The sequence below is a fragment of the Dendrobates tinctorius genome, unplaced genomic scaffold, assembly GCF_039654945.1.
Source record: "Dendrobates tinctorius isolate UK_male_01 unplaced genomic scaffold, ASM3965494v1 ptg000203l, whole genome shotgun sequence".
Lineage (NCBI taxonomy): Eukaryota > Metazoa > Chordata > Amphibia > Anura > Dendrobatidae > Dendrobates > Dendrobates tinctorius.
This window is the reverse complement of record NW_027361870.1, coordinates 23,399,888-23,414,727: the sequence shown is the minus strand read 5'-3', so window position 1 is coordinate 23,414,727 and position 14,840 is coordinate 23,399,888. Positions and strand designations below refer to the sequence as shown.

The 14,840-nt window shown below is 45.8% G+C and overlaps 1 protein-coding gene across 1 annotated transcript in view; it reads right to left on the bottom strand.

Annotated features, from left to right (window-relative positions):
- TRMT6 (tRNA methyltransferase 6 non-catalytic subunit) overlaps positions 1-14,840 on the bottom strand; it is a 103,188-nt gene that overhangs the window by 49,652 nt on the left and 38,696 nt on the right. Inside the window, exon 4 of the mRNA XM_073553878.1 lies at positions 1,704-1,795. Within this exon, the coding sequence (XP_073409979.1) occupies positions 1,704-1,795 (92 nt within the window). The remainder of the gene's footprint in view (positions 1-1,703; positions 1,796-14,840) is intronic.

Sequence of the window (14,840 nt, the reverse complement as noted above, 5' to 3'; positions counted from 1 at the left end):
GTTTCTTGCTCAGGTGCTCCAATAAAGGTACCTTCTTCATCCCACGCTGTCTGTTCATCTTTTACGTATTCGCGCCTCGTCCAACCGACAGGCTCTGATGGGCGAGTGGGTGGGGGGCAAGGACCATCCGTTTTCGCTGGCCGTCACTTGTGCTGAGCCTGTGGTCCGCCCGGAGAACTATGAGGATACGGGGTGACAGTACACGTCGTACTCATAGCCTCTTGTGGGAGTACAGTTGTGACTGTTCACACTGTATCCCTCCGGAAACCTAAAAAGGAACGACGCACATCGAGGTAGATATGGGTCCAATGAAAGACCCGTGTCCACCTCCTACTGACACTAAGCTAAACTGAGGAATTTCCTGCCGGTCGGTGGGGTGTACACTGCGGAGGAGGAGCTAACCTTTTTTTGTGCAGTGTCAGCCTCCTAGTGGCAGCAGCATACACCCATGGTCTCTGTGTCCCCCAATGAGGCGAAAGAGAAAGATATATTATAAAGCTTCTTATTTTCACGTTTAATGTTGATTTATAGGAAAAGTATAACTGAGGGTTACTCTTTAAATCTTTGTTTAATTCGGCAGACATCAGTGCGGCTCGAGTAATAATGGGTTCAGCAATGGAGTCACAGGTCAGCGCTCTGCTAACACCGCTGCTGGACCGAACGGCGATAATAGTGTAGCGCACGCGGCACATCAGGGGTGCGGGGAACCAGAGGAATAATCACCAGGGTCAGAGAGCAGATGGATGCTAGCTGCACTAGATTAATAGACGTCTATCATCTGTCTGGCAGCGATCAATAGTAACACACCGCAGAGCAAGCAGAGAATCGCAGGGTGTAATAGGCTACAAGTCAGCCGGATGGAGGAGAGAAAACTGGCATTAAGCCATTACTGATAACAGCATGCACCACATACTGAAGAGACAAGACCCTCCCAAGGAAGGACAACTATGACCCGGCAAACACAGACGTCAGCCCAACTATTGTGTGCCAAGGGAGCATAGCCATAGGACTGACCGTGAGGAAAAAAAAAAAGAAAGGGTGGTATAACTCCGTATGCAGTTTTCTCCCCATTTTTTTTTTTTTTTTTTTTTTTACAATAATACATACTAAATAATAATAAAATGATACATATGTTTTTATACATGGAAGTCTATGGGTGCTGGGGGTGGTATAAGTTGGCAAGAAAATTGATGAAGAAAAATCCAGCTTCATAAAAATTGAAAACTTTACTTAGACGTAAAATGTCCATATCTTGATTGTCAAAAGCAATGCGTTTCAAACGCAAGCTGCGTCCTTTATTAAAGTGCTGTTCGAAACGTGTTGCCTTTGACAAATCATGATGTGGAAAGGTTTTAATTTTCTGTCCTAATAAAGTTTGCAATTTTTATAAAGCTGGATTTTTTTTCATCGATTTTCTACATTTGGTCCCACGAGATCTGTGCTTCGACACGCCTAGAGTCTTGGCGCTGTTTTGTCCCCATTATGGCCGGCAGCATGCAGTGATCTGTGACGCCTGTACCCACAAGTAACTGAAGAGGTGACGAGAGCCGAATACTGCTGCCGAAGAGGAAAGGCCTGGCTAAGCAGCAGATAAACGGGGGCTAAAAAAAAGCCATAAACTGGACGTACGGGGTGGTCTTTATACCAGGTTCCTCTTTTCCTAGCTTTCTGCCATCACAGATGTAAATGGACAAATAACTTACTTTTTCTTTTTTTTCTTTATATACTTTTCTTGTGCAAATTCTGTCTTGTCACGAAACGTCGTACTGTTCTCGATCAGCTGCTGGACAATTTCCTATAGGAAACACATATTAATAAAGGGCTGTGGTATACGGAACCACACTATAAAAAAGGGCTATGTACTAATAAACATCAGTGCACGCAATACCTGCAATAAAACTAACAAATATTTAGAGGGGATTAGAATTTTGCTTTCGTCCAACAGAAATGCAACAGGGAATGGAGCGGAGGAGACCTCGGATGAAATATTCACAGCAAGCTACAGGGGCGCGCTGCTGGACGGGCGATGCTTTAATAATCCATGTTCCCCGGGGGCCTTTGTTATTTACAATCACACCATTTTTATGGAAAAGCATCATTTCTTCAGGACCCAGCACAGAGTCGCTCCCGTGTAATTTATGAGGATGTAGATAACACCGCCGCAGGCAGTGCACTATAGAAGATCGCTGTGGTCACACTCCATTCATGTCCGCCAGTGACGGCTGGAGCTCGTCCAGTCAATTAACCTTTTGTCTTTACAAGGATAACAGTTATCAGGACGCTTCACGCCTGGATGAAACGACAAAGCTAGAAGTTTACTAAAAAGAGTAGCAAAAAGACAACGGATCATGGACCCCTCACAAGAAGTGAATACTAAAAGTTATCACTTATACACCGCATAAGAAATATATTTCTGACTGGTAGGGCCTGATTGCAGAGACCCTCACTCATCCCAAGAACGGGCCCGGAAATACCACTTGGAATGGAGCGGTGGCTGCACATGGACCTTCTTCCTTCATTCACCAAGAGATAAGAGCTTTCAGACTCCCCCCAATCACAAAGTTGTCACCTATTCTCCAGGTAGGTGTTAAAGGAGTTTTTTCAAGTTTAAAAAATTTTCCACTCTCTACAAGAGAGGGGAAGAAGGGATAATGTTCTGATAGCTGAGGGTCCGTGGGAGCGTTGGAGATTGCTGACTGATCTTTGGGATCACTCGTGGTCACAGCCATCAGAAAGTTATCATCTATCCTATGGATAGGGGATAATTTTGTAACTTCAGAACACCCCTATAACTTTCAATGTTGGGACTAATTAGTGGTCGTGTGAATAAATTTGCAGGACTTAGTCTGTCAGATACGTGAGTAATTTGTGGAAGCTGGACAGATAGTCTGAGAACTGCCTCTCACCTGGTGGAATCAGCAGCACCTCTTTTGATAGGACAGCCTGATGTAACATCTTCACTGTGCCGTGAAGCATATGTGACGTCGCACCATGCCGGTCAAATAAAGAGCCATAGATGATGCTGAAACTATAAGACAACCCCTGTCTATGTCCCGAGTCACATCTCCATTCTATAAGCCAGTGGCAGGGGAAGACCTGACCGACTCTGGATTCCACTGGCAAACGTCCTGAAGGTTGGTAATGATGATGATGTTGAGTTAACTAGTGGCATACTCCATTTTTTTTTTTTAGATTCTGTGATTAGTATTGGTTATTACAACATACTGACTAAATGGCTGGTATCAAAATTTTCTCTGTTGCCAGCTACCACATTGAAGTGGAGATGTTAAATTCACATGCCAACCTACTGCTGGGCATCGTGCTGCACCCACTGAATGCCAGCACAGGAAGCAATGCAAATGTATGGCATGTAATTACTGGATCATCAGATCTAATAATAATAATAATCTTTATATAGCGCCAACATATTCCGCAGCGCTTTACAGTTTAACGGTTGCAAACATGTCATAAGTAACAACGTTAACAACACAATAATTAAAGCAAAATAAGATGACCCTGCTTGTGAGAGCTACAATCTACAATGAGGTGGGAGAGATACAAGGTACAGGGGTGTATTTACAATGATGGTCCAGCCATCTTGAAGGAGTGAGGGATAGATGGAGATAGTGAATGGGCTACACATGCACACTTACACATAGAATGACTGTGATTAGTGAATGTGATAGGCCACTCTGAACAAATGTGTTTTGAGGGAGCGCCTGAAATTATGCAAATTGTGGATAGTCCTAATTTCTTGAGGTAGAGCATTCCAGAGGATTGGCACAGCGCGGGAGAAGTCTTGGAGTCGGGAGGTATGGAATAGTGTAGAGGTTAGTCGAAAGTCGGGAGTGGGAGGTACGGAATAGTGTAGAGGTTAGTCGAAAGTCGTTTACAGAGCGCAGCAATCGGTTAAGGCCCCTTTACATTTAACGATGCACCAGCGATCCCAACCACGATACGACCCGGTCAGGATCGCTGGTGCATCGCTAAATGGTCGCTAGTGAGCTGCCAAACAGGCAGATCTCACTAGCGATGCAGCAGCGGTCGGCAGTCGTACTTACCTTTCAGACGCGGCAAGGGTGTCCGTCTTCCTCCTGCGTCCATGGCTCGCTCATCAGCGCCAGCAGGAAGCCGACGACGAGAAATGGACAAGGCCGATCTCGCGCGATCACCGATAACCAGCGGGGGAGCCGGTCGGAGGTAAGTATCACACATAGCGATATCGCTAGCAATATCGCTGCTGCGTCACAAAATAAATCTGTGACGCTTTAGCGATATTGCTAGCGATATCGCTATGTGTAAAGCCCCCTTTAGGCAGATAGACAGAAATGAGGGAGGAGATGTAGGGGGGTGCTACACTGTGGAGAGCTTTGTGGGTGAGAACAAGTACTTTGAATTGGATCCTATAAAGAATAATGGGCAGCCAATGTAAGGACTGGCGAAGAGCGGATGTGTCCGAGTACCGATTAGCCAGATGGACGATCCTGGCCGCTAAATTAAGTATGGACTGGAGAGGAGATAGTCAAGTAACGGGGAGGCCAAATAATAGAGCGTTGCAGTAATCCAGGCGGGAGTGGATCAATGCTACAGTGAGGGTTTTTGTTGTTTCCATGGTGAGAAACGGGCAGATTCTAGAGATGTTCTTTAGGTGTAAGCGGCAAGAGCGGGCAAGACCTTGTATATGGGATGTGAAGGAGAGATTGGTGTCAAACATAACACCCACACAGCACACCTGCTGCCGGGGTGTTATTGTGGTGCCACCCACGAAGAGGGAAATTTCAGATTTAGGGAGGTTAGTAGACGGTGGGAGCAGAAGAAGTTCAGTTCAAATAGAGAGCGGAAATGATGTTGGAGACTGCGGACAGACAGTCATTGGCGTTCTTTAGTACAGCGGGGGTAAGGTCGAGGAGATTATTAACTAGATTATTTATAATACTTCAGTATACCAGCACATCATCCTTTAATCCCTTCACGGTCTTTGATGTACATTTACGTCAAATGTCATGTCATTGTCTTTGATGTGAGTTTGCACACTTGAGTCCGCATGTTCCCTACGCATGGGCCTTTAAGAGTCGCGGGAGGAGAGCTGCTTCTCCCGCAGCGGATAACCAGTTAAATCCCGCTGTTAATCACTGACAGCAGAATTTAACATGCGACGGACACAAGCGAGTCATTCATTTTGCCTATCGGCGTGCCCGTCACTAGATCGCCGATGAGTTATCATGACATCTAGGGGTCTGCTGATGACCCCAGTGCCGGTCATCATAATCCTCCTGTGAATGCCGGCCGTAGGAGATTGTAATGTCTGCTAGACATAGCAGGGCAGATTTTTAAAAATATATATATAAAAAAAAAAAAAACAAGTTCAAATCACCCCCTTTTTGCCTCATTAAAAATAAAAAATTTTGAAAAAAGCCAAAACACATATTTGGTATTGCTGCATTCGTAAAAGTCTGATCTATGAAACTATAAAACAAAGTTCGGTAAACGGCATAAGAAGAAAAAAAATAACAAAAAACCCCACCAGAATGTTTTTTTTTCTTTTGGCCGCCGCAACACTGCGATAAAATGCAATAAGAGGCGATCAAAGCATCGTATGTACCCTAAAACGGTGTCAATAAATACTGTCGGCTCAGTTGGCAAAAAATAATAGGTATCCCACAGCCACAGATCCTGAAAAATGAGAACGTTAATGGCAGGGCTGTGGAGTCAGAGTAGGTGTCCTTTTTGCAGGAGTCGGTAAAAGATGGGCCGATTCCTAAAATATATTATTGGGTACATTAGGACAATGTCACGGTCCATTTTTGGATTTGTGGCAGTACTGGCGCCACTAAGGCCTGTTTCACACATCCGTTTTATTGGGTCAGTTAAAATCCGCCAAAATGGCGGAAAGCGGATCCGGTGCTAACTGATGTGAACGGATGCCACCGGACCGTTTGACGGATCCACCGAATGAAGAATTTTAAAGGAGAGAGAGAGAGAGAGGAGAGAGAGAGAATTTTTTTCGTCCGCCAGAAAGGATTTCAGGGTTAAATTTCCGGCTGACTTCCTTTCTCCGGGCATGCGCACTGTAAAATGCGGATCCTGCAGCAAAAAAAACATTGCAGGGTCCGTCCAGGCATGTCGGCGGATGCAAAAAATTTGGCAGATCCACAAAAAAACAAATCCAACGGATGGCCATCCGTCAAGATCCGCCGGTAATGCAACTCAATGGGGAAAAAACCGGATCCGCCAAAAAAAATGTCGGATCCGTTTTTTTCAAAAACTGGCGGATTTTGACTGATGGTCAGAAACGGAAGTGTGAAACAGGCCTAAGTGAAAACTTTTTTCCTTTCAGCCTATCAGGGGTTAATGTCACTTTTTCCACACTGGCAACCTGGTGTTACTACAGTGCTGCTGGGTCAGCTGATGTGGGCAGGGACCACTCCCACCATCCTTTAAAAGGTAACCTGATGCATCAGCTGACTATTGGTGATACAGGTCCTTTCTGGAGACCAGCCTAACAGAAGCAGCTCTCTGGTGCCTGCCACGTTTTGGTGTTAAAAGTCCTGTTGCTGTTGATATTTGCAGTGTGGAGCTTTGCAGCGGTGCATATAAGCTAAGTGTGGTGTTTTTTCTCCTTGTCCCTTTTGGTGTTTGCCACTTTCCCTTGTGTGTACTATCTGCAGTGGCAAAGGCTAGTGCTCCTTGCCGGCCAGTGCATTAGCTAGGGCAGAGACAGGTGACACTAGGGATTAGGTTCCTGACGGTGGCAGGGGGAAGGACCTGCATAGGGTGTTACGGGAGTGCAGGGACAGGCTCAGGCTGAGCTCAGGTGGTGACCATCCCTAATTCCCTATCGCTAGGGCCTTCCTTTCGCCTTTTCCATCCCGTTGTGTATGAGTTGCGCCATCCGTTGACCGACCACCCGTTGGGGTCAAGTCACTCTGTGACAGACAATGCAGGTTGTGCTGTAAATATTTCCATAAGAATTTGGGAAAGTTATGAAATGTCCTTGAAATGTCTGTTCTGTTCCGGATCTAAGGATCTCGGCTTTTAGTGGAAATGAATCTGTGCTGCACTATTTGTACATGCTCATATACAGTCGCCTGACTTTGCCCTTACACTGTGGTGTTTTACACAAAATATAGTTTGAAGCAGGGCTGTGGAGTCGGAGTTAGTTTTGGTTGGAGTCGGAGTCGGTAGAAATGTACCGACTCCAGCTTTAAAAAAAATGTATTAATATTTCATAATTGAACTTTCATATGAATTTTATAAATGTTACTCAAATATATATGTTCTATCAAACTATGAACAACAGTGATAAGCAGTTCTGCTGGAGATAGAGACATTTCTTACTTCTTGTGTGTCACTGTTCTCCACTGCCCTTATCTAATCTTATACTTGGTTAACCTCATGCTGCCCCAACCCCCCTACTTACAATGTATGAAACTGAAAGTGAAAATGTGTTGCAAATTCTTAGTAGTAAAGCTCCTCCTCTAGACTAGATCATACTAGGTGTGCGTCTTCCAAGCATCTCACAGCTGCCTGCTACTCAGAAGAGGAAGACTGTAAGAAGTATTATCCTTTCAACAAACTTTGCATCAGTTAACTGTGAGTACATGAGGAATAATAACAGTATTACTGACCACTATATCAGTTGTACGACCTGGCAATAATTTTGTACAATTGTTTTAAGGAAAAACAATTGTCATTTGGATTGTGAATGCAGAATTAAAAACCTGAGAATGTCAAAGAAGCATCACATTAAATCAGCTGTATTTGAACATTTCACCATCACTCAAGATAGAAAACATTATGTCTGACAGTGTATGACAAATGATCCAGACGAAAACAAATGCTGTGAAGCCAAGATGAGTGCATATTCAGGCAAAGATAAAAATGCTCCTACCAGAGCCTCTAATCTAAAGAGACATTTACAGCGCTTTCATCCAGAAGTACTGAAAGCAGTGGATGAGAAAGACTGCATCCAAACCAATGAACCAGTGCCCAGCTCTTCCAGCCAAACAAAGGAGCAGAGAACTTTGCAGCCATCAGTTGCAAGATATTTTGTCAGTGACAAAGTTACTGTGACAATGACAGTAGATACATTTAAAAAACAGATCATAGAGCTTGTTGTAAAGGATAGTGTGCCTATTTCATTATTTTCGCGACCAGCTTTTATGTGTCTGAATGGGGAAATGGCCCGCAAGCTTGGTGTTTCTCTGGAGAGAGAGAGTATTAGAAAATTAGTAATCGAAGAAGCTTTTAACCCCTTCCTGACATCCGACGTACTATCCCGTCCACGGTACCCGGGCCCGTATGACCGTGGACGGGATAGTACGTCTACCGCGATCAGCGGCGCCCACGTGGTGAGCGCCGCTGATCGCGGCCGGGTGTCAGCTGATTATCACAGCTGACACCCGGCACAATGTGTCAGGGGCGGTCACGGACCGCCCCCGACACGTTAACCCCTTGCACACCGCGATCAAACATGATCGCGGTGTACCGGGAGTTAAAGGGAAGCATCGGCAGGGAGGGGGCTCCCTCCGTGCTTCCCTGAGCCCCCCCACGGCAGCGCAATGTGCAGCGCTGCTGCGGGGGGCTCCTATCCTCCAGGCCCCCGAATCCAAGATGGCGACGGGGGCCTTCGGGGACCTGAGGAAGCTGGCTTCCTCAGTGCCTGCAAAGCGCAGGCATGAGGAAGCCTTCGGCACTGCCTGTGACAGATCGCTGATCTGTCACAGTGATCTGTGATGTGACAGATCAGCGATCTGTCACAGGACAGTGATGTCCCACCTGGGACTATGTAATAAAGTAAAAAAAAAATTAAAAAAAAATGTAAAAATAAATTTAAAAAAAATCGCCAAATAAATTAGTAAAAAAAAAATAAATATTCCCCAATAAATTCATTTTTTGAAAATAATAAAAAAAACAAACAATAAAAGTACACATATTAGGTATCGCCGCGTCCGTCACGACCTGCCCTATAAAACTGTCCCATTAGTTAACCCCTTTAGCGAACCCCTTAAAAAATAAAAATAAAAAACGAAGCAGAAAATAATGATTTATTATCATACCGCCAAACAAAAAGTGTAATAACGCGCGATCAAAAAGACGCATATAAATATCCATGGTACCGCTGAAAACGTCATCTTGTCCCGCAAAAAACGAGCCGCCACACAGCATCATCAGCGAAAAAATAAAAAAGTTATAGCTCGCAGAATAAAGCGATGCAAAAATAATTATTTTTTATATAAAATAGTTTTCATTGCATAAAACCGACAAAACATAAAAAAACGACCTAAATGAGGTATCGCTGTAACCGTACTGACCCAAAAAATAAAACCGCTTTATCAATTTTACCGCACGCGGAACGGTGTAAACGCACCCCCCCAAAAGAAATTCATGAAACGCTGGTTTTTGTTCATTCTGCGTCCCAAAAATCGGAATAAAAAGCGATCAAAAAATGTCACGTGCCCGAAAATGGTACCGATAAAAACGTCAACTCGTCTCACAAAAAATAAGACCTCACATGACTCGGTGGGTCAAAATACGGAAAAATTATAGCTTCAATATGTGGTGATGCAAAAACTATTTTTACAATAAAAAGCGTCTTTTAGCGTGCGACAGCTGCCAAACATAAAAACCGCCACAAATAGTAAATCAAACCCCCCGTTATCACCCCCTTAGTTAGGGAAAAATAATAAAATAAAAAAAATGTATTTATTTCCGTTTTTCCATTAGGGCTAGGGTTAGGGCCAGGGTTAGGGCCAGGGTTAGGGCCAGGGTTAGGGCTAGGGTTAGGGCTGAGATTAGGGTTAGGGGTGTGTTGGGGTTCGGGTTGGAGTTAGAATTGGGGGGTTTCCACTGTTTGGGCACATCAGGGGCTCTCCAAATGCAACATTGCGTCTGATCTCAATTTCAGCCAATTCTGAGTTGAAAAAGTCATATGGTGCTCCTTCCCTTCCAAGCTCTGCCATGCGCCCAAACAGTGTTTTACCCCCACATGTAGGGTATCAGCCTACTCAGGACAAATTGCAAAACAATTTTTGGGGTCCAATTTCTCCTGTTACCCTTAGGAAAATAAAAATTTGGGGGCAAAAATATCATTTTTGTGGAAAAAAATGATTTTTTTATTTTCACGTCCGAGCGTTATAAACTTCTGTGAAGCACTTGGGGGTTCAAAGTGCTCACCACACATCTAGATAAGTTCCGTGAGGGGGTCTAGTGTCCAAAATGGGGTCACTTGTGGGGAGTTTCAATAGTTTAGGTACATCAGGGGCTCTCCAAACGCACATGACACCCGCAGACCATTCCATCAAAGTCTGCATTCCAAAACGTCACTGCTTCCCTTCCGAGCCCCGACGTGTGTCCATACAGTAGTTTTCTCCCACATATGGGGTGTCAGCGTACTCATGACAAATTGGACAACAACTTTTGGGGTCCAATTTCTCCTGTTACCCTTGGGAAAATGAGAAAAATTGGGGACTAATTGATCATGTTTGTGGAAAAAATACGATTTTTTTATTTTCATGCCCGGGCATTATAAACTTCTGTGAAGCCCTTGGGGGTTCAAAGTGCTCACCACAGATCTAGATAAGTTCCTTAGGGGGTCTAGTTTCCAAAATGGGGTCATTTGTGGGGGGTTTCCACTGTTTAGGTACATTAGGGGCTCTCCAAAGGCAACATGACACCCGCAGACCATTCCATCAATGTCTGCATTCCAAAACGTCACTACTTCCCTTCCGAGCCCTGACGTGTGTCCATACAGTAGTTTTCTCCCACATATGGGGTGTCAGCGTACTCAGGACAAATTGGACAACAACTTTTGGGGTTCAATTTCTCCTGTTACCCTTGGGAAAATAAAAAAAAATGGTGACTAAAAGATCATGTTTGTGGAAAAAATACGAATTTTTTATTTTCACGCCCGGGCGTTATAAACTTCTGTGAAGCACTGGGGGGTTCAAAGTGCTCACCACACATCTAGATAAATTCCTTGGGGGGTCTAGTTTACAAAATGGTGTCATTTGTGGGGGGTTTCCACTGTTTAGGTACATCAGGGGTTTTCCAATCGCGACATGGTGTCCGATCTCAATTCCAGCCAAAAACGTCAAATGGCGCTGCTTCCCTTCCGAGCTCTGCCATGCGCCCAAATAGTGGTTTACCCCCACATGTGGGGTATCAGCGTACTCAGGACAAATTGCAAAATAACTTTTAGGGTGCTGTTACCCTTGGAAAAATAAGAATTGAGGGTGAAAAGATCATTTTTGTGGAAAAAATATGATTTTTTAATTGTACGGCTTTATGTTATAAACTTCTGTGAAGCCCTTGGGGGTTCAAAGTTCTCACCACACATCTAGATAAGTTCCTTATGGGGTCTAGTTTCCAAAATGGTGTCATTTGTGGGGGGTTTCCACTGTTTAGGTACATCAGGGGTTTTCCAATCGCGACATGGTGTCCGATCTCAATTCCAGCCAAAAACGTCAAATGGCGCTGCTTCCCTTCCGAGCTCTGCCATGCGCCCAAATAGTGGTTTACCCCCACATGTGGGGTATCAGCGTACTCAGGACAAATTGCACAATAACTTTTAGGGTGCTGTTACCCTTGGAAAAATAAAAATTGGGGTGAAAAGATAATTTTTGTGGAAAAAATATGATTTTTTAATTGTACCGCTGTACGTTATAAACTTCTGTAAAGCCCTTGTGGGTTCAAAGTTCTCACCACATATCTAGATAAGTTCCTTGGGGGGTCTAGTTTCCAAAATGGGGTCACTTGTAGGGGGTTTCCACTGTTTAGGTACATCAGGGACTCTCCAAACGTGACATGGCGTCCGATCTGAATTCCAGCCAATTTTGCATTGAAAAAGTCAAACGGTGCTCCTTCCATTCTGAGCTCTGCCATGCGCCGAAACAGTCGTTCCCCCCCACAAATCAGGTATCAGCGTACTCAGGACAAATTGCACAATAACTTTTGCAGTCCAATTTCTCCTGTTACCCTTGGTAAAATAAAAAAAATTGAACCTGAAGTATTTTTTTTGTGAAAAAAAGTTAGATGTTCATTTCTTTTTAAATATTAAAAAAAATTCCTGTGACGCACCTAATGGGTTAATAAACTTCTTGAATGTGGTTTTGAGCACCTTAAGGGGTTCAGTTTTTAGAATGGTGTCACTTTTGGGTATTTTCTATCATATAGACCCCTCAAAGTGGCTTCAAATGTGATGTGGTCCTAAAAATAAAATGGTGTTGTAAAAATGAGAAATCGCTGGTCAACTTTTAACCCTTATAACTTCCTAACAAAAAAAAATTTTGGTTCCAAAATTGTGCTGATGTAAAGTAAACATGTGGGAAATGTTACTTATCAAGTTTTTTGTGTGCCGTATCTCTGTGATTTAAGGGCATTAAAATTCAAAGTTGGAAAATTGCGAAATTTTCAAAATTTTTGCCAAATTTCCATTTTTTTCACAAATAAACGCAAGTTATTTGAATGAAATTTTACCACTAACATGAAGTACAATATGTCACGAGAAAACAATGTCAGAATCACCGGGATCCATGGAAGCGTTCCAGAGTTATGACCTCATAAAGGTACAGTGGTCAGAATTGTAAAAATTGGCCCGGTCATGAACGTGCAAACCACCCTTGGGGGTGAAGGGGTTAAACAAAAGGAAGAACTTAAAAAAACTCTCAAGGGACGCTTTCTGTTTCTTAAAATGGATGCCTGCACACGTCACAGAGTGAACTATTTTGCCATCAATGTCCGATTTGTTTGTGACAAAAATGAAATAGTTACCAAGACATTGGCAGTAAAAGACACCAAAGCTTATCACACCAGTGAGTTTCTCCAGGTCTTGGTGGAAAAGGTTCTGCAAGACTATGAACTTAAAAAAGAGCAAGTTCTTTCTGTCGTAACTGACAATCAGGGGTGGATTAAGGGTAACCAGGGCCCGGGGCAGTTCAGACTCTGTGGGCCCCCCTCGTCACGTGACGGGGGTCACGAATCGTAGAGCCACACTCTACATAGAGGATAATGGGGCCTCCAGCACCGACCTCCACCCGCAGAGCCACACTCTACATAGAGAATAATGGAGCCTCCAGCACCGACCTCCACCTGCAGAGCCACACTCTACATAGAGAATAATGGAGCCTCCAGCACCGACCTCCACCCGCAGAGCCGCACTCCACATAGAGAATAATGGGGCCTCCAGCACCGACCTCCACCCGCAGAGCCGCACTCCACATAGAGAATAATGGAGCCTCCAGCACCGACCTCCACCTGCAGAGCCCCACTCCACATAGAGAATAATGGAGCCTCCAGCACCGACCTCCACCCGCAGAGCCGCACTCCACATAGAGAATGGAGCCTCCAGCACCGACCTCCACCCGCAGAGCCACACTCTACATAGAGAATAATTGGGCCTCCAGCACCGACCTCCACCCGCAGAGCCGCACTCCACATAGAGAATAATGGAGCCTCCAGCACCGACCTCCACCTGCAGAGCCCCACTCCACATAGAGAATAATGGGGCCTCCAGCACCGACCTCCACCCGCAGAGCCGCACTCCACATAGAGAATAATGGAGCCTCCAGCACCGACCTCCACCCGCAGAGCCACACTCCACATAGAGAATAATGGAGCCTCCGGCACCGACCTCCACCCACAGAGCCGCACTCCACATAGAGAATAATGGCGCCTCCAGCACCGACCTCCACCCGCAGAGCCGCACTCCACATAGAGAATAATGGAGCCTCCGGCACCGACCTCCACCCGCAGAGCCGCACTCCACATAGATAATAATGGAGCCACCAGCACCGACCTCCACCCGCAGAGCCGCACTCCACATAGAGAATAATGGAGCCTCCAGCACCGACCTCCACCCACACTCCACATAGAGAATAATGGAGCCTCCAGCACCGACCTCCACCCGCAGAGCCGCACTCCACATAGAGAATAATGGAGCCTCTAGCACCGACCTCCACCCACACTCCACATAGAGAATAATGGAGCCTCCAGCACCGACCTCCACCCGCAGAGCCACACTCCACATAGAGAATAATGGAGCCTCCAGCACCGACCTCCACCCGCAGAGCCGCACTCCACATAGAGAATAATGGAGCCTCCAGCACCGACCTCCACCCGCAGAGCCACACTCCACATAGAGAATAATGGAGCCTCCGGCACCGACCTCCACCCGCAGAGCCGCACTCCACATAGAGAATAATGGAGCCTCCAGCACCTACCTCCACCCGCAGAGCCGCACTCCACATAGAGAATAATGGAGCCTCCAGCACCGACCTCCACCTGCAGAGCCCCACTCCACATAGAGAATAATGGGGCCTCCAGCACCGACCTCCACCTGCAGAGCCCCACTCCACATAGAGAATAATGGGGCCTCCAGCACCGACCTCCACCCACAGAGCCACACTCCACATAGAGAATAATGGGGCCTCCAGCACCGACCTCCACCCGCAGAGCCGCACTCCACATAGAGAATAATGGAGCCTCCAGCACCGACCTCCACCCGCAGAGCCACACTCCACATAGAGAATAATGGAGCCTCCGGCGCCGACCTCCACCCGCAGAGCCGCACTCCACATAGAGAATAATGGCGCCTCCAGCACCGACCTCCACCCGCAGAGCCACACTCCACATAGAGAATAATGGAGCCTCCGGCACCGACCTCCACCCGCAGAGCCGCACTCCACATAGAGAATAATGGAGCCACCAGCACCGACCTCCACCCGCAGAGCCGCACTCCACATAGAGAATAATGGAGCCTCCAGCACCGACCTCCACCCACACTCCACATAGAGAATAATGGAGCCTCCAGCACCGACCTCCACCCGCAGAGCCACACTCCA